Source organism: Mirounga leonina, unplaced genomic scaffold, assembly GCF_011800145.1.
Source record: "Mirounga leonina isolate KUSES-001 unplaced genomic scaffold, KU_Mleo_1.0 Mir_53, whole genome shotgun sequence".
Taxonomy (NCBI): Eukaryota; Metazoa; Chordata; class Mammalia; order Carnivora; family Phocidae; genus Mirounga; species Mirounga leonina.
This window is the reverse complement of record NW_023270807.1, coordinates 47,285,309-47,310,921: the sequence shown is the minus strand read 5'-3', so window position 1 is coordinate 47,310,921 and position 25,613 is coordinate 47,285,309. Positions and strand designations below refer to the sequence as shown.

Sequence of the window (25,613 nt, the reverse complement as noted above, 5' to 3'; positions counted from 1 at the left end):
AGGGCTCACTAGGTTCCTGCATCACTCTCCCGTCCTCCTAGGTCCAGACACGGCTCACTAGGTTCCTGCATCACTCTCCCTGTGCTCCTAGGCCCAGACAGGGCTCACTAGGTACCTGCATCACTCTCCCGTCCTTGCCCCGGTACAGTGTGTAGAGCTGGTACGCTCTGAACTCATGGGGAGGGGGCGGGGGGGAGCATCGGTGCCTGGGCCTCTTTTTAGGATGATTATGTGCATGCGCGTCCTTCTGGTGTCCAGGCTGTTGGTCTGCTGGTGGGGTGGGGTCAGAAAACGCTGACACCTGTGGGAGAGGAAGGGACAATCCCCCTGAGCACCATGACATCCGCAGGACTGACACCCAGCCCACCACTCCCATCTTATTCACGGCTCCCATCTTACTCCCGCCTTGCTCAGTCTCATGGCATTCCCCTCTCAGCAGCCCACGTCAAAAGAAATCTATCAGCACACTAACTGTGTGTTTGAAGTTAGCCAGATTTAAGTTCTGTGCTCTGGCTCCCAACCAGCAAGCCAAGCAAAGTGGCGTTCTAGCTATTGGGTATGACGCTATCCCAGGGCCCTCTGCCAACCTGTCTCCCAGCCCTCCCCTGGCTGCTTTCACAGGCCTCCTGACCTTGGGCCTTGACTTTCTCTGCCTGTTGTCCTTTGCTCTGGGCTCTGGGGAGGTGGACAGGAAATCTTCTCTGGCCTCTTCTTTTCTGGGTACAGCCTGTTCACTGCTGGGGGTGTCTCCTGCTGAGACACTTCCCTACAGAGGAAAGAAAAAAAGCCCAGAAACCAGTTCTAATTGCCCCCCTCTGCCTTTTTCTGTAATGGTGTAAAATGCTGTTTGCAAGACTACATCCACGAAAGGACCCGTGGGACTCTGAACCAACGACAAACAGGGAACACTGCCTGGTGGTTGACATTGCACATCTTCCATTTTCCCAGTTGCTTGAATATTTGGCTTTGACTCTATTAGGTGCCAAACTAAATATAGTCTTGGGTCTAATTCTATATTCTAGAGCTTCGGGAACCTACCACAAACACTTCAGCGTTAGAGATTTTTTTTTTTTTTTTTTTTTTTTGCATTTCAACAACTGCAACCACAACAAAAATACCATTCGTTCTTTGAGCTTGGACCTCACAATTCATAATGGAGTACGGGAAATCTCTGAAATGAAAAAACATCACATTTCCACTCCTTATAAGAGCTTTTACAAATTAATATATACAATACACCCACAGGAACTTAATCAGAGTTACAATGCCTTAACCCTGGACACGGATAAGATTTTGAAATAGAATAATGAGTACATGGTATAAAATTTTATGGACCAAAAGTTGTCTTTATATCCTAGCCTTTTTCGCCCTGGGAGAGCTGAAAGGCAGAGTTCGTTCCAAGGCTATGGTGTCTAGTCGTGCAGGCTGTCCCCATACAAGGGCACCTAGCAGAGGGAGCTGAAATGCAGCTCGGGCTCGCTTTACCGTATGTGCCCAAGCAGGGCTGGGCTGCCCAGGGGGCATCTTCTTCTCAGTTCTCACAGAGGAATCACATGGGCTAACACAGCCTCAGTCCATTCCCTAAGCAGAAAGGGAGGAAGCAACCTAGGCCAGTGGTGGTCAAACTTTAGTCCACATCAGGATCACCCGCGGGGCTCGTTCAAACACAGCTTGCTGGGCCCCCTCCCGGAGTTTCTGATCCAGTAGGTCTGGGGTGAAGCCCCAGACTCTGCATATTTAACAAGGTCCCAGGTGACACAGTGGATGCCACACTTGGCAAACCACTGCCCCATACAATTAAGGGCACAGGGTCTGAGGCGGAGCTGTCCGCATGGTGGTGACAAGGCCATAGAAAGAGGGGGCTGGGAAAGACAGGCGAACAGGCAGACGATCTGAACCCTTGGAGGAGTGGAGGACAGGGAGCTGAAGAGAAAGCACGGACGACAGTTTGAAGAAGCAGTGGGAAGGAGAGACAGAGGAGGGCACGGCCACTGCCACACGAGCCCAGAAGCAGCGGCGCGCGTTTCCCACCCTCTGGAAGGGAATGAAGTTGCGGAGGCGCGGGAGGGCTACCCCCCACCTTGCTTTGTGCCACCTCATCTCTTGGCACAGACTGAGCTCTCCTCTCTTCCTTGAGCCTCTCTCTCTTTTTCCTCAGGCTTCGCCCACGACTGAAGCGCAAGACCTGAAGGAGGCAAGAGGCATGGTTACAAACCACTGGCGTGCGCAGCATCAGTATGATGGACTCGGCCTTGGACCTGGTGCTCTGATCTAATGGAGCTTCCAGCCTAGTGGGAGAGACCAAGCGTTCACGTCAACAAGCACTTCCAGACTGTCTGCTAGGCTTCCTAGGTCCTGCGCTGGGCTCTCTAGGGACCCAGAGAGGAGAAGCACATTATCCCTGATCTCCAGTAGCTTACAGTCTAGGACGAGAACAGGCATTTATGTGCCGGGCCACGGCCACCGTATAGGTGTGTGTAGGCTGTGTATGGCTGAGCTCCAGGGAATACCACTCACAGAGACTAGGACAGGAATGGCATCCCCTGGAGTGGTCAAACGTGGCAGCCCCGGGCCAGGCACAGGCTCACCATCTTGGTACATGGGATCTGAACTAGCCCATCAGATTTTCTCTTGACCAAACCGTATTCAAGGATATTTGCAGTTTGATTCAAACATTGAAGTGTGTCTGTGAACCATGGTCCCAACCATGGGACAGGAATCTCCTCCCCAGAAGGAAGCATTTGGTCTGCCCCTTCGAGTGCAGGAAGGTAGAACAGACACACGCATGTAGACATGGGGTCTGACAGCCTGATTTTGGAACCCAGTAGCAGCTAGCTGTAGAATCTTTGGGCAGGTTATTTGCCCTCTCTGTATTCTCCAGTGTAAATATGGGGAGTTAATGGAATTAACGACGACAAAGCAGGCGGCTGGTACACCCTGGACCATCAATCACTGTTAGGTGTCTTCCTCCTGCCTTGCTCCCTAGAGTACCTTGACTGGCAGAGGAAGTTTAACGAGGGTACAAATCTTTGAGCTGTCAGAAACCTTCAATCTCTGGCCCAGCTCCAGACCCTTCCCCCAGGCCCCTTCCTTCCCATTTCCAGGGGCACCCCCTTTAACCAAGGAGGTCCAGCAAGTAAAAACACCTTTTTCAAGGTCTCACAATTTCTCTGCAATAAAACATCTTGTCTTCATAGGTAGATAGTTCACCATAGTTTTCAGCTCAATGTTCAACTTTGTGTTCATTAAATTCAAGTGACACTATTATGGGACAAAACCTCTATGGGCAGCAGGCACCACTAAATGGAGAATTCCTGACAATATCTGCCTGTGGCTGAACCAGATTTTTAAACTGTATTCTCATCCCCTAAGCCAACAGCTCTGAAAGTGTCCTGGAACCAAGGCTAAAATTACCTTCATAATACTACAACAATGTCGGCCTTTTTCTCTCTCACACTGAGTATACAGCGGTGTTTACCAGAAGCTGCACACGATACTCCAATGGATCACATGCATCTTCCTTTTAGGAAAACAGTATGGAGATTTGCAGAAATGAAAAATAATGCTACTTACTCTCCTCACACAACTTGTTTTGATAAAGTTACTTTTCACAAAAACAAGTTCATTTTGTGGTAACATAAATAGAGTTAAAAATGTTTATTCATTTAAAAACATTTCTCAAGTTGAATTTCAAATATGGTAACTATTAACAGATACAAACACAGCTTTTTATGGGCCTCTAGAACATTAAGTGTCCCTAGACCAAAAGGTCTGAAAGCCACTGTCCTAAGCCCTTTCGTAAGCTAAATTCAGACTCACTAGGAAGTCAAGTCTGATGAGGAGTGACTAGTGCCCTTTGCTCATTCAGCTTATGGACTCCTGGAACAGAATACAGCCCCAACATCAACCCCAAATTCACTTTCAGAAGCATTTGTGAACCGTATCAATCTAAAATGGGAAGGGATACTCAGAGGTCACCCAAATCATCAGAATAATTCCCTCCATAGACCATGTTATTAGCCAATGAAAATAACTTTGCATGGCTTACAGCCTTTCTCAGCGAACCATGTCGTCTACTAAATGGAAGGTCATCAATCTTTTCCAGTTCACGGAAATCAGGGTATATGGATCTTTAGAAAGTAACCTCTTAGTACTGCTGTGAGCCAGTGAAATCCATGGTCAGCTAACATCCCAAGGCAAGGAATTTCCTGTTTCACACACAGGAAGGCTAGTTCTAGAACCTCAGAACAGAAGAACGGCATGTATACAATTTTATGCACATTCCAAAGTTCCTTCTTCATGTTGAGAATAGAGTTTAGCATATATAATTACATAAAATATTCCATAAAATGTCATTTTATTTGCCATTCAAATGGGTGTGGAAAAACTGAAGTCTTTTTTTTTTTTAATGGAAACACTAAAGGAGAATCACACAGGAAAATGGTCCACGGTAAAGCTTTTTCTCTATGAACTCAGATCCTGAGTTCTGGAAAACAAAGGGCAGGTGGGTTAAAGGCCTATAATTCTGTGTGCCTTGGGGATACTCCACCCCACAAAATTCGATGATCTTCATACAGCCAAGGACAGAGCTGGCTCTCCAAACTGCCAAACACTGAAATGCCATAGAACAGAGATGGATTCTGACCTTTATTATAGCATCCCATACTTTTTGATCTGTAAAAGACCAGCATTTTTCTATCAGGATTCATGGATGTGATTCCGTTGATGATTTGTTTGCAAATAGTCGGAAAGAGGTGGAAACTTTTTCCAAAGGACCACTTGACTTGTGTCTGTCAGGGATTCCACAGACTTCCAGACACCACTGAGAAGGACCAACTCCACGGGCAACAGGGTGATCAGTTTTCAGAAGGCAAAAATCTTCACCACTTCCAGAATCTGCTAGTTATATCAGGTAGGTTTTGAAAACAAATGAAATAAAGGCCATGCAGACCCCTGGGCTGATGGGGCTCAGGCGCAGCAGGCTGGTATCTGGAATCTTCCTCTGGCTCTCTGAGACTTTACCTTCTCACAGTTATCAGGCATAATAAGTTCGAAAACTAATCTGTTTTTGCTGTAATGTAACAGAGTACCTCCAATCAGGAAGCAAACCATATCCTTAATATTGGACATTTAGGTTAACAAAATATTGGACAGCAACAAAAAAGCAAACTGGCTTTCATTATGATGAATTATGTGAACTGCAGAACATTTTCCTACTATAGTTAGGATAAAGGGCAGGATACAAAAGGGTATGTATATTGTAGGCACAATTATGAAAATTATGTGTCTGAAAGGTAATATGAATAAAAAGTTACTTCAGGGTGCTGAAATGATGAATAGCTTATACATTATTAAATGTTAGATAATTTCAATCTCAACTCAAATGATATCAATTTTTTAAGTTAAATGATGCTCCAAATACCATTATATTCAATAAAAAAGGAAAGAACACTATTATATTTGACTGCCTCTAATGGACATTTTACTGCCTTGTTTGCCTCGACTGGATCCCTTCCTCCCACCTTTCTCCAGGAAATGCCCCTTCCAACCACATGGTCAATGGATACAACTATCTCCCTAAAGTGCCTGTCCTACTTGTTCAGGGCAGTTGCCCCAAGCTCGCCAATCATGATCTTCTTCTGTATCATTTAAACCAGAACTTCTTCGCTGAGTACTTGGGGAGTTATAATCCACAAAGCTGGTAATGACCATGATCCAGCCACAGAGAAGAAAGGATGCCCATGTATGAAAACGAGCCCACTGAACCTTATGTCTCCGGTTCTGGTTATCTTGGAGGCCCACGTGGATTCCTGCATTTTCCACTGCCTGGTTGCAAACCCATCAATTTCTGATTTAAGTTATTTTGAATTGGCTTTAATAGATGGCCACTGGAGATTCCCAACAACTTTGCAGCCCCACATAATCAATATAATGGAAAATGCAATAAATCCTACCTGGGGAGCTTTAGTGAGGAGAAGAGCAACTTCCGGATTATTGTGGTAGCGGGCAGTCTCCAATGGAGTCTGGCCTGCCTAAGGAAAGGCACAGGGGAGGACAAGTGAGTAAAAGACACCAACCCTGCACACATCTAGCCCAACTGGGACAGCAACTCTGCACTCAGTCACACCAGCATGTAAGCAAGCTCAACAAGATATAATCACACGTAAGACCTGGCCTTGCTCTTGAGCCTCGCCCCATTTAGTGCAGGAGCCAAGTCACACCTGAGAGCATAATGATTAACAACATACAGCAAGAGAGTCCTGACCCTCTAGGAAGCAAAGCTCTGGGATACCTGCCCACCAAGGAATGCTTCCTAGAAAAGAGAGGAGGGAATGTAAAAGACAAGGTCACGGTGGAAGATTTCAGTTGAAGAAACACAAAGGATCATAAAATCCAGCCAAGCAATGAATTTTCCCTGGAGGACACTTGGAAGATCAGGCCCCAGCCAGTCTCAGGACCTGGATTGTAAAGAACAATTAGGAAGCTTTGGCCATATCGGAGGCTCTAGGGAGATAAAGGCAAAGTAGGAGTTGCTAACGTGGGATTCAAAAGAAGGGAAAGGCCATCATGGGACAGGTACGATGATGCACCACACAATATAGGTAGGAGAGCTGTGAGGAGGAAGAGGTGGAGGAGGAAGCTGGGGACTAGATACAGGAGCCTTTTGCCAGCTCCAACACTCCCCAACTCTCTACACAACTGTTCTGTCCCCAGCCCCTGAGTCTGGGCTACTTCAGGAGGGCAGAGACCACAGGTCAGCCTCAAGGAAGAAAGGGTGCCTGAGCTGGTGCCTGCCATAGAACCTAGGAGAGAGAGGGAATAGGGTGGGGTGGGATATTGAGAGAGAGAGAGAGAGAGAGAGGGAAAGAATAAGGTGATTTTGGAGAGAGAAGAGAGTTTTGAGGATGATTAATCTGACGGTCATGTGGCCACTTTTCTGAGTAGCCTGTTCGTTTACAGGGCAGGAACTCACTTTCCGTAACATCCACTTGTCAGTTTACTTAGACACCCACGACCTTCCCTTTACTGGCAGGATGTGCTCACTTCATCTAAGAGTCTAAGGATAAAGCCTTAGGGTTCATCAACTCATGGGGCTGCTAGGAGCAAGGGTTAGCTCAAGTCCACCTCTGGGGTCCTCAGCTTTAACAGAACCCCAGCTCTTACAGAGTAAGGCTGCGGGGGCTTTGTGCCCTTTGCAGAATAAGACTGGGTGAGGCTATGTGCCCTGCAGGAAGTGAGGTAGTAACAACACACTCCATTCTGGGAAGGGGTGGGAATGATTTTTAGAAACACTGTTGCAACTTAACTTACATTATTAACAATGGTCCCATCTGCTCCAGCTTCCAGTAAGATTTTAACCACCTTCTTGTGATTTAGGGCGGCAGCAACATGAAGCGCTGTGTCTCCAGCCTGAAATTAATAAGAGAGGCCGCTAAACTCCATCTGATTATGGCATACAGCCCTCGGATTTTCATCCCATGGCCTGGTGGTGGCTATTCAAATTAGGATTTGCCTTAGACTGATAGGGGGCCCTTTGCTCAAGTGTTACGTGGTTCTCTTTAAAGAGATCTCTTTAAAATGACCTACGTACAAAGATCACACTCCTTTCTGACTAAGGATACTAGAAATCACAGGATTAAGTAAAGGGGGCAAAGTAAGGTTGGGCTGGGTTGTTGAGAATGGGGAGACCTGAAGCCTTACACCGAATTAGATAATGGGCACACAGCCATCACAGAGCTCTGTACCACGTCCCTCTGCCCAGGCAGAGGACCCCTTGGTTTCTGAGTACTAGAATGAGCAGAAGCTGCAAGAAAATGGCTACTTCTGCAAGCACCAGGGGGGATCCCAGCCCTGCAGCACCCATGGGAATGTAAGGGGCCCCCTGGGAATCACTTTGCAGGCTCAGGGTGTTCTTCGTTTGGGTGGAATCACTGAAAAAAAAAAATGTGTTCACAAGACCAGCTGTTTTCAACCTCTTACCGAATAGCCTATTAAATAAAGCTCATATTTTCTTTCTACAAAAAATGTTCAGACAATCAACTATGAAAGGAGGCTATGGACAACTGCAGCTTGGTGGGCCAATTCCTAATGTGAACATTTGTATTTCCCAAAGCAGAAGGATATAAATAAATCAGGCAAATACAGATGTGAAATAATCCATTCTCTCCCACTGGGTGATCAGGTAAAGCTCCAGATGACGTGTTTTCCTGGGCAGCATGAAAATCCAGCTGTCCCAGGGCCCTCGTCCCCCAAGGGTAGCCAGGGAAGTTTTAGTTCACTGCTGAGTCACTTAGCTGCGTGTGTTAGGGATGCTCTGCAGCAGGAGTTTCCAACCTTGGCTGCAAATTGGGATCAGCTGCGGAGCTTTAAGAACTATTAACACCCAGGTTCCTCCCCCAGGCACTGATTCAATTGTTCTGAAGTGTAGGTTGGGCATGGGGATTTCTCAAAGCTCTCAGGTGACTGAAAAACATCCCGCCAAAGTTGAGAAACATAGGTTCGTGGGGGCTGGGTAAAGGTAATCTGATGAGCGAGAATCCGCTGGAAGCCGGGAGAAGGACAGGATCAGGTATTCAGCTAGGCCAGTGGTTCTCAATCCTGTCTGCACACTTAGGTCAAGAGCTTTCTAAAAATCCCATTACCTGGATTCTGGTCATTTAAACTGGGGTAGAATTCAGCAATGGTATTTATAATTTCCCTGCTGATTCTTAATATGCAGCAGGAGTCAGAAACCACTGTTATGGGGCACCGTCGATCTGAATAATGATCTGTTTTTAAAATTTCAGATATATGCACCCAAACTCAGAAAAGCCAAACAATGTATCACTTAGGTATCAATAAATACCAAGACATTTAAAATTTTTAAACTACTGAAAATCATGCACATTTCTATGGAACGCTGTAATAATCACAGCTTTATTGCAAACCCCTAGTACACAGATGCAGATCACATACCCAGTTTTACAGAGACCAGAGACTCCATCAGCTCAAAGTGGCAGTGCAAGGAACAGAACTCATGGAGTCAGGAGACACCTAATTCCCTTGCCCATTTATTAAGCCACGTTCCTCTTTGTGGGTTTCCTTTGTGAAAGCATTACAACAAGCAAAACCTGCCCCAACATCTTCAGAAAATGTTCAATATGCAAATGTGGAGCTATGAACTGGAATGAGAAGAGCAGGCTCTGTCCAGGAGGCCAGATAAACCAGGACCACAGGAACTCAGTGGAACACTCATGCAAAGGCCAGCACTGGCTTTGTCCCAGCCTGGAGGCCCCCAGCAGTCTTTGTCCCCATTTGTGGTAACACACCTGCCAGCCTTGTGGGAATGGGGCCCGGTAGCCATGGGGAGGACACATGCACTGACCTGGTTCTTTTCATGGACAGAACAGAAAGCACTGAGGAGGAGCTTAATGATGGACAAGTGATTATAGCGTGCGGCAACGTGCAAACAGGTATCGCCTGCCTGCGGACAGAAATCAAACTCTGAGCACAATCTGAGCAGTTACATAAATAAATAAATAATAAATAAATAAATAAAGATTTAAAAACTGGCAGACTAGTGTATGTTCTTTAGAGGTTATCAGCCTGAACTGGAAGCATCCCCTTTCCCGTGGACGCCCGACTGCAAGCCCCACAGCTCTGTGCTGTTCTCTGCGGCTCCACCGGCTTTCTCCGAGCGGACTCTCCGCTTTCAGGTTTCAGACGCTGGGCGCCCGCTCCCCACGAGGCCTTCACCGGAGCTAAGGCAGGCTCTGCTTACCCAGCACTTGCTAGGAACCCACTCACCACAGCCTCTCCTACAGCCCAAAGGCTCTGGAGTATACCGAATTAAGACCAACAGCACTGCTTTGGAAACGAGCCCTTTTCCATCATGGATTTGTCACGGCACAAAGGTCAGCACAGCAGGGACAGCCGTCAGATTTTAAGATCACCTGTGTTCTAAAAAAAATTCAAGCTGCATCTCATTTTAGTAGGACCCCAATATTTCAGGCAGGGTGGGGCAGAACAGTCTGGGGAGCTGATGAGGAGGCAATCACTGGCGTAAGACAGAGCATTCAGGAAAAAACTCAGGATCAAGATCTTCCTTAGTGGGCACGGGCTAACCCGCTCCCAGAGAGAACAAAACTGGAGACAAAGTCAGGACACTCTGCAGTGTTTTCTTGATGTTTTCATTCAAACTTTGTCTAGAGATGGCTGCCACCCAGCATGACCTTCTCTCCTGGATTAAGACGGAGCCAAGCTCAAAGCCCAAGTTCAGGGCATTCTGAGACTCACTTTAGAGGAGTCTGCCCTCAGTGAGGGAGACCTCAGTGAAGGCTCTTTTTCGAGAGGAGCCCCAGCCAGAGTCTCTAGTTGAGGGATGAGGCACGGGACTTACAAAGGAAACACCGCTGCTTGTGGAGGGAGGGGGCATACCCACGTGACCTCCAAAGTCAGGCATCCTCTAAGAACTACTGACCCATCGGCTCATCTCAAGGGCACCTCAGTAACCAATTTGTAGACACAGGCATCAGAGGATCTCCCCTGGACGGCATCGTCTGCCATTTGCTAACTGCACAACACTACGTGGGCAGACGTTTCCTGGACTCATTTGCCAGCACATGCTATGCAAAATGTTGAAACAAACCCAGGCTGAGTAGCGAGGGGGAAAGGATGGGAGAAGAGCAGTGTTTGAATCTTTTGAGTCCTCTTCTCCTGCCCCTGGCCGACCCCTTAAGGCATAGCAAAAAAAATAAATACTTTATAGATAGTCCCCAAACACTTTTCCCATTTTCAGTTTCATTTTCTAGGTGTTAATACTCAAATATGCTTTCAGGGTTACTTTCCAAGGTGACACAGGAGAGCGCGAGAGAAGCCGGATTTGTTCACCCACATTATTTTTGAGGTCGGCCCGGGACCCGCCCAGCAGGAGGATGCGAGTGCTCTGGGAGTGGCTGTTCTGGCAGGCCAGGTGCAGAGCGGTGTTCCCCGCCTTGGAGAGAGGCAAGAGAAGGGAGGACACGTTAGCAACATGCTTCTCGGCCGGTCTGCATGGGGCAGGCTTTGCAGGGGGCTGATAGACACTTGCAAGAAAAAAAAAGTCAATGCTCACATTCTCTGCTTCCTGACTGGTGGCCCCAGCAGAGGGGTTTCAGTGGCAAGAACAGTTAATGTGGAATCCAGACAGGCGCAAGAGTCCTATCAGCCACAAAACCTTGGCTCTGCCACTTCCTAGCTGAAAGTCACTGGTCAAGACTCTTAATATGCTCAGTCTGGAATTCCTTACCTGTAAAATGGAGTGTGACCCCTACTTCCTGAGGCTGTGAGGATTAATTCGGAGTGCCTGCGAGAGAGTATTTACTTAATGGCAAAATGCTGTGTGCGTGCAGTATGTTGCACTCCTTTCGGAAAGGACCGCATCCTTCCTGCCCAACGCAGATAACAGCTGTGACTACAATACACCACTGGAGTAAAGGCAAAAGATAACTCACTTCCTGTGAGTGCAGATAACTGAGATTTAACTTGTACGCCTTTGGAAACCTTCCATTCTTGTGTTTTCCTTGAAACATCAAAATCTGAACTATGAACAAAGGTACGCACACTGCAGGCAATACGATTACGTCCACCACTTACCATACAGATGGAGACCCTCTTGCTTTTTGGGCTCCACCACCAATGTGCCATTTCACAGTGACAACCAAGGGTCAGAATCACGTCCATGGCAATGTTACAGAAAGAATTCATGACATAAACAACTTTTTAAAACCGTGCACACGGTGCCTGCAAGGCTGCTGATAAAAGTAACAACAAAAGCAGACAGCACAAGAGGAGATGCGGTGTTAGTCTGAGAGAGCCTAGGAGCATACAGGAGGTTAAGTCTGTAAGCTCAGTGATTGGTGGGCTGAGCTAAAAAGCTGGGTCAGGACTGCAACTGTGTGGGCTCAGAGCTATTTCACTGCCTGCTTACAGCTTTTCCTCGCCCCGGATCTGGATCCCATGGCACTGTCTGCCCATACTCATGGATGTTCTATTTCTCACCTCTTGAAAAGAGCAATGAGTTTTATTAAAAAAAAAAACCACACAGAGGAAAACTGGATGTCGCTGGTTCACTTACCTCCCCTCTCATACCCTTAGCTCTAGGCAGCCTGGGTAGAATCTTTCTTCCTTACTGCTCCCTCCAAGGAACCTGAAGGTTATAGGCCTGAGCGCTTAGTGAGCTAGGAGGTTATCAACCTTCCACTGCACCAAAGAATCACCTGGGGGAGCTTTTAAGACTACTGGTGCTCAGCTGCAACCCTTCTAGGGACTCTTGATTTACTCAGCCTGGGGGTGGAGTCTGGGCAGTTCAGGTCTCAGCACCAAAAGTCCCAAACTCCGGGAAACCCCTCGGCCCAGGGAAAACTGGGACAGCCTGTCACCTGAGGCCCAGTCATCAGGTGAGTTTGTCGCCCCCCACTTTTGTTTTTGTTTATAGTTTTCCAGGAGATTTTAGAGCACAAACAGGTAGAGAGCCACTGCTAGCTTAGCTCTCAAAAACAGAGGATCGGCCCACGTTTTAAACACTCCGTCTTCTGTGCAAGGGCTCAGCGCCTGGCTTGGTGTAATTCTTACTGCCCTGGCAGTAGGTTGTCTTAAAGGTGTTGGTTTCATGGGAGTTATTAAATGTGTTGAATAAATGGGGAAATAAAAGGATTCTGATGGTTCTGGAACTATACACCAAACATTGCTTTGCTAATAAGAAAATATCAATTATGCTGAAAAACATTTGGATCAAGAAAATCAAAAACTGTGGATTAGAATACACAAATGATGGTATGTTCATACACTGGACTCTTACTCGGCAATAAAAAGGAATGAACTAATCTCACATGTAACAACATGGAGGACTCTCAAAAACATGAAGGGAAAGAAGTTAGGCACGAAATGCTGCATACTCTTTGATTCCATTTACATGATGCTCTGGGAAAGGCAAAGCAGATCCGTGGTTGCCAGGAGCTGGGAGTGGTGGGTGGGTGGGAGACTGCCACTCAGGGGCACAAAGGAAGTCTCTGGGGCGATGAAAACATTCTATATCTTGATTGTGCAGGCGGTTACACAACTATATACATTTGTCAAAACTCATACAACAACATATCTAAGAAGGCTGAACTTTATTGTATATGGATTATACCTTAGAAGCTGACATTTAGAAAATGTGACCTAGGAGATATGCGTAGCAGGCATTTTTCCATCCTGAGTAATGAGTACTTATTTCCCAGACAGGGGCTGATATACTCACTGAGTAAGTTCTTATACAACAGAATGTTCTTATACAACAGAATATCATCCAACCTCAAAAAAAGAAAGAAATTCTATCATTTGTGACATGCATGACCCTAGAGCACACTTGTTAAATAAAATAAGCCAGACAGAGAAATACTGTATGGTATCACTTACACGTGGAAGGTGGGGAAAATAGGGAGAGGTTGGTAAAAGGGTACAAAGTTTCAGTTACAAGTATCTTCTAACATACAACATGGTGACTATAGTTGATAAATTGTATACAAAGAATAGAACTGAATGTTTACATCAAAAATTTTTTAGAAAGTGTAAACATGTGAGGTGAGGGGGGTGTTCATTAATCCGATGGGGGCAATCCTGTCACAACGTATACATATATCAAGTCGTCACTTTGTACATTTTAAATATCTTACAATTTTATTTGTCAGTTATACCTCAGTAAAGGTGGGGGCAGAGGGGAGGGCCTTTTTAGAGACTTCGCCAGAGGATGTGGCTGGTGCACAACGTAGAAGTCCTTTTCCGGGATAGCCCCTACCTTTGCTTCTGACAGTCTCTGCTGTTCTATCTAGAGAGACCTTGTGGCTTTCCACAACACCTTCGGGGCCCCATACAGGATAGGAGGCAGTGTGGTGGAGCAGACGGACTCAGGCTAGTTTATGGCCCTACCTGTGTGTCTTTGTTGAGACTACTGGCTCCCAGCTCAGGCTTCCCTATCCATTAACTGGGAACCACCTACTTCTCAGAGTTCCAGGATCTAAGATACAACATGGGTCCACCTACAACTCATGTTCCAGACAATATACCACTTTGAAGAAATGAAGCAGCCACCAGTTTGCAGTGACTCAGGCATTACTGGAGATACCATGATGCATGGCTTGCTTCTTTTCCTCCAGTTTTTGTCCCATGAGGGAACCATGAGAAACATTTATTTTTTTTTTTAAGATTTTATTTATTTATTTGACAGAGAGAGACACAGCTAGAGAGGGAACACAAGCAGGGGGAGTGGGAGAGGGAGAAGCAGGCTTCCCGCGGAGCAGGGAGCCCGACGCGGGACTCGATCCCAGGACCCTGAGATCATGACCTGAGCCCAAGGCAGACGCTTAACGACTGAGCCACCCAGGCGCCCCCATGAGAAATATTTAACCAGTAAATGACAGCACAAAGCTGTGTGAAGTGCCAAGGGAGCTCTGCAGGAAAGAGCCTGATGGGCCTTTGGAGAGGGAGAGGCCACTGCCCTGGGAGCCGGGGTTGGAAGTCTATGGGCGGATAGGAGAAGCAGGCTTCCCCAAAGGGAGTGGGGAAGTTGCCCACGGGAAGGATGATGAGCCCCCTCTGGTAGCACACGAGGCACATACTGGGAAAGGCTCAGGGAAGAGGCTGCAGACAGACTGAGGCCACTCCAGGGAGGCCCAAGACAGTGTCAGGCTGGGGAGCTTTCCTGGAAGGTTTCTCAGCAGAGAAGGAGCAGGATGAAGAAGGGACTAAGCAAGCTGGCCAATCTGCTGTGAGGTTTCTGCAGTAATCCAGAGATGCATTCATTAATAATGAGCACAGAAGGAGGGGATGTGACTGGAGGGGAGATAGGAAAATGCGGGGAAAGAGGTGCTGCTGGCTTCTCCCCGTCTCCAGGAGGACGGGGCTGCTTGCCGAACCACACCCGGATAAACCAATGGGAAAGCGGTGAGAGCCAGGAGAATTCAGAGGAAGTCAAAGCCACGCTAGTAGGTTCTCTTGCTCACCATGGAGATAATGTTTCATTTCCCCTGGTCCCCCGAGCTCTCGCTTCGCTCAGTGAGGAGGCTCACACAGGGACGACAGCCTGCAGCCATCCCCACCTGTGAACGGAGAGTTCTAGCACCTGTTGGGCCTCACCTTGTTCTTGGCAAGCACGTTGGCTCCTGCTTTAACGAGCAGTTTGGCTGACTGGCTAAAACCGTGCCAGGATGCTTCGTGTAGGGCCGTATTCCCGTCCTAAGGAACACATACGGAGACAGAAAGCACATTACCCAAGACCTAATCCATCTCATTAGAATCGATACATCACAGTGTATTTCTAGGGTACGCATCATAGGTCCTTTCTCAACGGGGGCTTCTCACAGGAACCACAGAGCCCAGAAAATGATTTCAGGGGCTAGTTTCTCCATTCTCCCAGAAATGGTACATAACAAGTACCATTTTATTTTTTTACAATTTTTGGCAGTGAGGGGCAGAGGAAGAGGGGGAGAGAGAATTTTAAGCAGCCTCCACCCCCAGCATGGAGCCCAACTCAGGGCTCAATCCCATGACCCCGAGATCATGACCTGAGCTGAAATCATATTGGATGCTTAAACTACTGAGCCACCCAGGCACCCCAGCAAGTACCATTTTAGATTGATGATGTACAATAGATGCCTTAAGGCATTAGGGCTTAAATCTCTCCAGGAACCCCGGTTGAGAAAGGCTCATCCATAGTCACATTTAACAGAAAACAACATCGAGATGATGTTCATTCCTTCCCACCTCCATCACCCCTGGGGTCTGCTCTGCTCTGCTCCTGGCCCCAGAGAGAACCCTGAAAAGATCAGGCAAATGAAGAGTCCAGCTTCATAAGCTGCCGGGCCCAAGGGCTGGATAGGCAGATTCCTCCTCTCTTTTTCTTCCCCCAATTTAATCTCACCCAGTTTAATCCAAAGTCTCAGGGACCGAAACAAATAAGCAGACACTGAGACAACAGTGACTTGTAAAGAAGATAAACAAGTGTCCTCAGTATGTGGCTTTTTAAATAAAAACCAACCAATTAACACACACAGCTGGCATTTGCTTAACTTCCTACAACAGAAATATTAAGTGCAGTGAAGTGAGTGGCGTGGGGCTGAGAGGGCTGGGGTTATAGGGAGGGAGAAGCATGCAGAGGAGAGGTGGAGAGACCGCGCGTGTGCTGTTCCAGGTCAGAGTGCGGAGCAGGCCTGGGGGCAGGGCAGGTGCACTGTCTGGGCACGTCCAGGCGCTGGCTTTGGCTCTTCTTCGTCCATACCACGAGACTGGCTGAATGGCACTGACACCCACAAGGAGGAGGCTAGGTAGGGTCTGAAAGGCCTGGGAATGGGGTGGTGCTGGGAATGGTAGTGGCCATATTTGGGCTGGCCCGGGGGACTGACTGCACACAGCAGGAAGCAGAAGGAAAAGTGACTGGATGGGGACACTTGTGAGGGGGCTTCTGGCATGCTGCTAATGATCTGCTGTTTGATCTGGGGGCTCACAAAGATGTGCTCAGTTAGTGAAAACTCACTGAACTGCATGCTTATAATTTGCACATTTTTCTGTATGTATGGGACGCTTGAGTTAAAAAGTTGTCTAAAAAAGTAAACACAGGCCGAACTGCACTTAATTACAAAGTTCCCTGCTTTAAGATTAACGATTTAAAAGCAACGATTAATATAAAATATATCATTGGGATTTCTTAAAGAATTGATTTTGCTCATTTTTTTCCTCCCAATATATTTCAAATTAATTCTAATTATTTTTTAAAGAAAAGTGAGCAAGTTAATTTGAGTCCAGGGCACATCCTTTCCCCATCCAGGCCTCCACAGGTCATTATTTCTAGAATTTTTTTCTTTACCACTTATATTTATGTGGTTGCCTGCTGCTGCCACAGAACAGGGGGAAGGATTAAAAGGGATATTAGATACTATTTCAAAAGAAAGTTGGGCTGATTTTATCATGTTAAAGCTGATTTTATCATGAGTGATAGGACTCAGGAATGATAACATTGAACAGTCACAAGCTCCCGAAGCAGGGTGCTCAGGCGGACATGTCCCACGTCACCTTGTCTTGGCGGTCCAGAGCACAGCCCTCCTGGATGAGCGCCGCAATGACATCCGTGTTCCCCACCACTGTGGCCCGGTGCAAGGCGGTCTGATCCCCCTGCAGAGTGACGTGGAGGCGGGAACATCAGTCAGCTCTCCCAGCCCTACCCTGCAGCACTCACTGCGCTACTCTGACACAGGGACATCTCCTGTCCTCAATCGGAGCAGACCGGCCACCATGCCAGGCAGAGCTCTTTTGTTCCCAAACTCAGTAGGAACCTTAAACCGACCACAGAACGACTTCAGAGCTGACATCAGAATGAGGGTCAGGCACTCAGCTGCCACCCCGAGGAATGGCAGTATTCAGAGATTATGACTGTCACATCTGGAAAGTGGGTCTGAGAGCTAGGCTGTGTGTGCTATGCAGTTAAACCAGCAATCTTTACTCCCTACTAAGTCCTCTAGTTGCCTGTTCTCTTTCAGAGGAATCACTATCCGGCTAAGTCAGCTAGCAACACTCAACGATTTGACGACGGGTGTATATTTGTTGATTGACTTATATGGGCTGAGGGCAATGTAGAGGTTTATGCCATGTCATCTGAGGACTCCAGGGACTATCACTGCATAAGTCTATGAAGCCTATTCTGATATTTCATGTCAGCATCCTCACTGATTTATGCTGCATTTTCTTTATGATCAGATGCTGGGGATTGCTGATCTTCTCATTCTCCATCAGGGCACCAAAGGGAACTTGACTCTTTCCCCTAGTTGCAATTGAGAGAAAGTAAGATGGTCAAGATAAGAGAGAGTTCTGAAGTCTCTAAGAGCACATCTCATCTCTGACATGTACTCAGGAAATCAAGTCGAAACAAATTAAGTCTAGCCTGGGATCCAAACTGAAATGGGGAGATAGGTGAGCAGTGTGGAAAACTTCTGGTAGGAAGGGAGAGGTGCAGGGCAAGGGGGACAGGAGATGTGAATCTTGCACAGTCTTGGGAGACACCTGTCATTTCACTGGGCCTCTGTTTCTTTACCTGTAAAGGAGGGGTGGATGCTCCCTAAGTTCTGTCCCTTCCCTTCTTGGGTTGTATGCTTTGGTTGGTAAGAGTTCTGCATAAAGATGTTCTGGTGGGGCACCAGAGGGGCAAAGGACACACCCTGGCGCATCCCTCATCTTTAGCCCAAGAGAGGAAAGAGAGACTAATATAAGACAAAAAATATGGAGATTTTTTTAAGGGGGATACACTGCTACTTATGAATCGCCTTAATGAAGTACTGATTCTACTTACTAAATACGCTGGAATCTAGAACAAACAACAATGCACATTAAAATCACTTAATCCAAACAGAAATTCTGGAGATGGATGGTCATAATGGTTGTTCAACAATGCAAATGTACTTAATGCCACTGAACTGTACAGTTAAAAATGGTTAAAAAAATGGTAAATTTTATGTTATATGCATTTTATCACAATAAACACTTAATGCTATTTAAAACTCAAATTCACTTTCTTAAAATTAAAGAAAACAAAAAACCTCCCTTTAAAAATCCATGAGGGGAAGTGATTTTTATTTTCTTCCTTATATTTTTAAATAGTTTCCTACTTTTTATATTTAACAAATATAATTTTAGCCACAGGAAAAACTCCTATTTATTAAAAGTCTAAGCTGTAACAATATACCAATAATGGGATTGTCCACGTCTCAATCTTTTCTCACTGTTCATGTGTAGAATGTAAGGGATTTCCACAGTGATGGGTCAGCACATCCAGCTCCAGTATTATAATTGATTCACTGCCCACAGCATTTCTATCATGAATCCTCCCCGTTGGCATCATAAGCCATTGTTCCCATTAGACATTAGGTTTAGACTGGGTTTTCTCTTGTCCACCTTCCCAGAGACTCCTTACTCAAAGAGAACCCTTTCTGCACACCTGCAGTCACAAGAGGAATGTGGCCACTGGATGGGCGGGTGCAGGAGGCACGTCAAGCCATTACACATTCATCTCAAACATCCTAGGAAGTGTTTCCAGATGACATACACTATGTCCAAACAAGTCATCCTATGAGAAACTGCCCAAGTCTTAACTTTTAAAAATTTCTATAAGAATTCCCACGATTGCCATTTCCCCATTAGAATGGTGACAGGTTTTCCCAAAACGGGCCTGAAGTGCAATTTATGACCTGATGTGAAAGATGGCGCTCTGGTCTCGGCAAGAAGGGAAGACTGCAGCTCATTCTCTAGGGGTAAACACTGATGGGGCTTTAATTCCCACAGACTGCCAGCGCTCAGAACAGCACTCCTTGGACTGATAATAACAACCCTGACACAGAACAGAACTTAACCACTCGATCTGTGTTGTGCACAAAGCCCAGAACTCATGGGTCGTGTCGGTCACTCTTCTGTCTGAGTCCTCGCATGAGGGGCCTTGGCTGGTTAGAGCACAGTCTAGCCTAAGCCTTGCTGCAGGTCAAGTGTTTTATCATGTTTCACAAGCTACCCCTAAATCACGAGGTCAAGCAGCTTTGGAGCCAGAACATCACTATTATTTATTACTTGCTCTCGGCATGAATCATCTGTTTTTGCTTCCCTACAGACGTCTTTTCCTTTGTGAAACTCTAGCTCAACGAAAGAAGCTAAATCTAACTTTTGGTTTAGCCTTTAAAAGTAAATTTCCAGACGGATTAACAAGACTCAAGGAGATCTAACAACCTGGTGAGACTACAGTGAGAACACAAACTGTCCTAAGCCACTGCGACAGGTGTCTCTTGCAGAGACCTTTTAGGGGCACTGCCTGTCTCCAGACCACCACTTCCCCTCCATCTTCACTGCCCTCAGAGGCCTCACTCCGAGCCCGGGTCCTGGCCTCCTCAGTCAGATAAACACTGCTGAGAAGGCCAACATCAGCCTTTCCCCACTGCAAGTGGCTGTCCTTGAGCCGCGCCATTAGCTTTGCGAACACTGAATGGGACAGTTCTAGAGGACTGAGGAAGACAATTTCTCTGGCTTATAAACACCAGCCACTCCAAAGTTACCAAGATGAGAGTTGAAGGCCACTCAGACATAAAACACATAAGCAAAGGGCCAGCCTGGGCTCTCTATCTCAGGGCTACTCTTCCCCAGAACACAACCCAATGGAGCACCTGAGACCCTCAACTGAAACAGGGCCAGTTACCTGGAAATCAACTTTCCCCCTATAAAATGTACTGTGGAAACATTTCCTCTTTTTTTTTAATATTTATTTGACAGAGAGATAGAGAGCACAAGTAGTCAGACCGGCAGGCAGAGGGAGAGTGAGAAGCAGGCTCCCCGCTGAGTAGGGAGCCCGACGCAGGGCTCGATCCCAGGACTCTGGGATCATGACCTGAGCTGAAGGCAGACACCCAACCAACTGAGCCACCCAGGCGCCCTGAAACATTTCCTCTTTGAAATAGGACACAGAAAACAACAAAATGTGTCCTGAATACATACGTATTAGCAGACCCAGGCAGCAACTTTGACATAATCCTTATTTCTGTATTATCTAAATACACCATGAAATTCTGAAACTTTGAAAAAAAAAATGCTGCAAAAGGTATGACACTCTTAACAGCATTCGATAGTTGTTTGTTCAGTAAGTATTTATTGACCCTCTACTATACTCCAAGTGGCATCTAATTCTCATTTTATTGATTAAAAAAAAACAACAACAGCTAAGGCTCAGTGCTGTTCAGTGCCTCGCCAAGGATAACCAGCTAATTCGGGGTAGTGTGGTTAGGCCCGAATTCAAACTGTCAAGGCTCTTTGCACTTAACTCCAAGCTGTTTCCACCCTGTGAAATCAATGAACCTCAGTCTGGCAGGCCTTAAAAAAGATCAGCTGCCTCTTGATGGCATCCCCTAGCTGAGTGCTTTAGCACAATGCCATGGCCACTACAGACACCCAAAAAGTATCTGTGGAATGATTAACTACAAAAATGCAAAAGGAAAAACACCACAGCTGGAAACGTGGAGAGCCAGCCACCTTGCAGTTTGGCACTTTGGTTTGGAACATGCTGACCTGTTTGCAAAGTGCATGAACTGCCAAGCTCTCAATTTTTCTGACTTCAGTGTTTCTCACGTATGGAATCTAAGGAGTTTGGAACCTCTGAGGTCTCCATCTTTGTTGCGAAATACTTTTAGCGTTCTCTCCTACATGGTGAGAAAGAGTGGGCGCAATGCACGCGGATGCTGAAGCTAAGCTCATGGAAGAAACCCGAGTCCCACTAAGGCGGAACACGTCCCTCTTCAGGAGGAATCTCTCCCAGGTGGCACAGACATGTTGCAAGGAAGCCCAACGGCGCAGGTGTGCAAAGCAAGTTGCTGACCTCTTTTTCTCTCTCTGATCTTCTAGGGTTCTTGCTAGCCTTTCTTCTCTGGTTTTTCTTATTTTTCTCTTCCTTTGTGGCTTTTATCATGGCCACGGGGTCCTGGACTATTTCTGAAGTGGGGGCCGTGTGGTTGCTCATGGACCAATCAGAGATGGCATCAGAGCTCCAATGTGAGTTGACAGGATTGGCCGGAAGCAAGAGGGAATTTTCTCTTGGAGTTTCATATTCTAAAGAACTGGTTTCCACAGGCTGAAATTCATAATAATCCCATTCCAGGCCACTGGAGGTCATTCTTCAACTAATTCTCAGTCCTTACCATGACATAAGGAATGTATCTGTAGAATATGAAGTTAGGAGTAAATTCTTCGCAGCATTAACATTCTCTATTTCTACCCATCATCCAAGACAGGTAACTTCTGAACTGATTTTTTTCCAATAATTAACATCCCAGCTTCTTTAAAAAAAACACCCATAGTTTTCTTCTTCGAATTCTTGCATAAATTTCAAAGCTGATCACCAACAGGCACAATAAATATGTAGAAGAGAGACATGAACAATATTCTGGCAAATGGATTGCTTCAGAACTAGTGAAGATCAATTCTACCTTCTCCTTTCTCAACCATTTTTACACTGTTTTGTTGCTATGTTTTTGTTTTGTTTTTGTCTCGATTTAAGCTATCAGGGAGAAGCAATGTACACACTGTCTGATTAGGGCAAGAAAAAGATGCAAGAAAATACATTATTCCAATAAATGAAATGAAGGTGTTCCTGTCTGAAAGTAGCACTGAATTTCCTTCGGCTGACATGTCTCCCCTTGGCTACCCTGTGAAAATTCCTATTTTTTTTTTTTTTATTTGACAGATAGAGACACAACGAGAGAGAGAACACAAGCAGGGGGAGTGGGAGGGGGAGAAGCAGGCTTCCCGCCGAGCGGCAAGCCCGATGCAGGGCTCGATCCCAGGACCCCGGGACCATGACCTGAGCCGAAGGCAGACGCTTAACGCCTGAGCCACCCAGGCGCCCCGAAAATTCCTATTTTACTTCCTACCTTGCCTGATATAAACTTCTAGGAAGTTAGCATGGCTTTTGCTGCATGAGAACACATGTGACTCTCAGAGCTCAAGACCGGAGGCAGGAGTTGGGTAGGAATGGGTTAACACGCCTGGCATGGTAGCCTTGCCAGAATGGCCAGGGAGGACTCTAAGGCAAAGAGAAGACCTGATGCATCCCAACATGTCTGTACCAGAAACCCAATGCTCTGCCTTTTCTGTGGTCAGAATCTCTTCTCTCTCTCCTTGTATGTTCATTCCTGTCATCTAAGGAGATGATATATAATCAGGAATGTTGTGAGAGTTACAGTGTGGGGAAAAAATATTATGACCCAAGGTAGAAATCAACAGCTAAAAGCTAAACCAGCATCTTTTGAAAGTAACATTTTTGATGACCCAACAGGTTCCAAATATAACCAGAGATTTACGAATGATACTGTTCAGCCTTCTGCCTGTACATAAAGTGATGACATTTAGCTATTTCTTTACAAATGCTGTCCATCTCACTTGTGTGTCTGCCAAGTTTTAGAACATTACACAGATGACTAAAGAAAATTAGAAGCCCTTTGGTAACCTACACCCTAGCACACCTGAGGGTCTGAAATTTGATTAACACTCTAACCACAGTTGTTAAAGGTGAGTCAGGAAGAGATTATGGTAAGTGCAAATTCTGTAAGATTTTGTGTTCCTCACAAAATTTCTTATTTCTTAGAGTCCTACCGCACAAATTAGAGTTGAAATTAGAAACAGTTTCTGAAATTAGCTTCCAATCACATTATCATAGGACTTTTTCCTAATAACTAATCGGAGGACAATTTACATAATCTTATCTATATCCTCCTCTTAGAGAATTTACTTCCCCAAAGACCCAAGGCAACCCTGTGCGCTAGGTGACATCACCCCAGCCACTGCTGATTGTCTCAGAAATGGATACTTGACTCCAAAGGAGCCAATCAGAGTCCTTCTCTAGATAATCTGAATGAAGAGACTCAGAGACTGAGTCTTAATAAAGGCACAGCACCAGAGGGAACTCTTTCAAGACTTCCTTTTTCTTGGATTCTATGATATCAGTTGTTTTTTCTTTTGGACAGGTCCTCTTTAACTAAATGTACACTAAGAGAAATCAAGGTGAGAAGAGGAAAAAATTAAGTTTTTAAGCCCTACTTTTTCTCTAATGGTCAATGACACATTTCCAACAGGCCTTGCCCACACTCGGGTGTATGTGTATGGGGTGTGCTCCCTCACACTGAGACAGGACATAGGCAAAATACCCTTTGAGGCTCTACACTTGGATGATACTAGATAGGACATGAACCATGATGGGAAAACCACCCCACCCTTGCAAACTCTAGCTTGGTACCTAGAATGGATCCCAGGTCTTCAAGAGAAGTTCTTCCCACCATGGGGACCAAGATGAAGCTAAAAAGTGCTAGGAGTGCATCTTTTACCCTCCCACATTATAGCAGGCTATACACTGTACTCTGGATTTCTAGGCAGACAAGCTCCCCTAACAACCCATCCCAATAGAATGTGGCTTCTACTCACATCATCCTGGACATCAAGGTCACAGCCAGCCTTCAGCAAGATCTGGACCACAGAAAGATGACCCTTATTGGCAGCAAGATGAAGGGGGGTCCGGCCATGCTGTTAATGCAAAGCAAACACTTATTTCAGAATAGGACATCAAAACCACTGCTCTGGGGGTGCCTGGGTGGCTGTCGGTTGAGCTCCTAACTCTTGGTGTCGGCTCAGATCATGATCTCAGGGTCGTGGGATTGGGCCCCGCGTCAGGCTCTGGGCTCAGCATCGAGTCTGTTTGAGATTCTCTCCCTTTCCCTCTGCCCCTCCCCTGCTCATGCACACACACACACTCTCTCTAAACAAATAAATAAATCTTTAAAAAAAAATAACCACTGCTCTGGAGGGAGTGGGGGCCTAGAGCAAGGTTTACATAGTGGAAGCCCCCTTCCCCTTCAGTTTGGCAGGAGATTCTTATATATTTACTCAGAATTCAAGTTTGTCTCAGTTAACCTTTGTTATTGGCATTGTGATAAATGAATAAAATATGCTAAAAATGTGAAGATTTCCATCAGTGCATAATTTCTACTCCCCACTCAACAAACAAGTAGGAATATGAGGGGTTTCATGTTTTCTCTTATTTTCCCCCTGGTGCTAATACTCAAGCATGATGGAGTGGTCACAGTGAATTGGGATAGGGCAAAAGATAGGAGAACAGTAAGAGGTCAAGCTAATCAGCCCAGAAAAATCTGGTTAGTAATTATTAAAAATTGAAACTACTGGCCAAACAGTTTTGAATAGGTTCTCCCTTTTTTATTTACTTATTTTTTATTTATTTATTTTGGCTCTCCCTTTTTTAAAACAAATTTTAAAATTACAACATACTTTAGCCATTCAAAAATATGAATAATATTTTAAATGTACATACCCACCAATCACTTTAAAACACCATAGATGTTCCTTGTGAACCCCTCCCAGATTTCATTTCCCTCCAGCTCCAGAGATAACCATTCTTAAATTTGGTATTCTTCATTCTTTTGCCATTTATTATATTTTACTACGCATTTATTGCTATAAATAATAACTAAACATTGTTTTGCTTACTTTAGAGCCTTACATAAATAGTATTAAACTTTTTATCACTTGGCAATTTTTTTGTCCACTGTTATAATTTTTAGATTTTTTTTTTCATATTGTCACATGTAGTTTTGGTTCACATATTCATTATTCACACATTCTCTACTGATGGGCATCCAGGTTATTTTCGGTGGTTTGCAGAACACATTTGTGTGCACATCTCCTTGTGCATCTGAGGGGGCTTCGTAGCCCTATTGTTGGATCACAGAGATGACCATCCTTCAACAGCCCTATCTAATACACAGTCTCCTTGAGGTTATGACACGGGAGTAACATCCAGAATTACTCTCTTCGGTATAAATCAACTATCCGGAGAACTGACCTTGCCAAACTCCAAATTCCTCAAATTCTAAAGGAGACATTATGTTCCCTTTGCTTTCTCACTCAAGTTCACTGTGAAGAAATGTTCTCCCTCCTGCTTCAAAAATCACTTAGCCATGGCTCCCACCATGTTGAAACACACCCTCCGCATCTCATATGGGTCTCTTATTAAGGGAATAATAGTCTCTTAGGTC

At 45.7% G+C, this 25,613-nt stretch overlaps 1 protein-coding gene across 4 annotated transcripts in view; it reads right to left on the bottom strand.

Annotated features, from left to right (window-relative positions):
* Nucleotides 1-25,613, bottom strand: part of ANKRD6 (ankyrin repeat domain 6) — a 184,455-nt gene that overhangs the window by 13,540 nt on the left and 145,302 nt on the right. Inside the window, exons 3-12 of one of the 4 annotated variants that reach the window (XM_034991400.1) lie at nucleotides 23,989-24,087; nucleotides 17,065-17,163; nucleotides 15,133-15,231; nucleotides 10,874-10,972; nucleotides 9,365-9,463; nucleotides 7,312-7,410; nucleotides 5,955-6,032; nucleotides 2,078-2,185; nucleotides 632-766; nucleotides 116-301 (exon numbers count right to left, since the gene is read on the bottom strand). In XM_034991400.1, the coding sequence (XP_034847291.1) occupies nucleotides 116-301; nucleotides 632-766; nucleotides 2,078-2,185; nucleotides 5,955-6,032; nucleotides 7,312-7,410; nucleotides 9,365-9,463; nucleotides 10,874-10,972; nucleotides 15,133-15,231; nucleotides 17,065-17,163; nucleotides 23,989-24,087 (1,101 nt within the window). The remainder of the gene's footprint in view (nucleotides 1-115; nucleotides 302-631; nucleotides 767-2,077; nucleotides 2,186-5,954; nucleotides 6,033-7,311; nucleotides 7,411-9,364; nucleotides 9,464-10,873; nucleotides 10,973-15,132; nucleotides 15,232-17,064; nucleotides 17,164-23,988; nucleotides 24,088-25,613) is intronic. The other 3 variants (XM_034991401.1, XM_034991402.1, XM_034991403.1) reach the window with 3 other exon arrangements.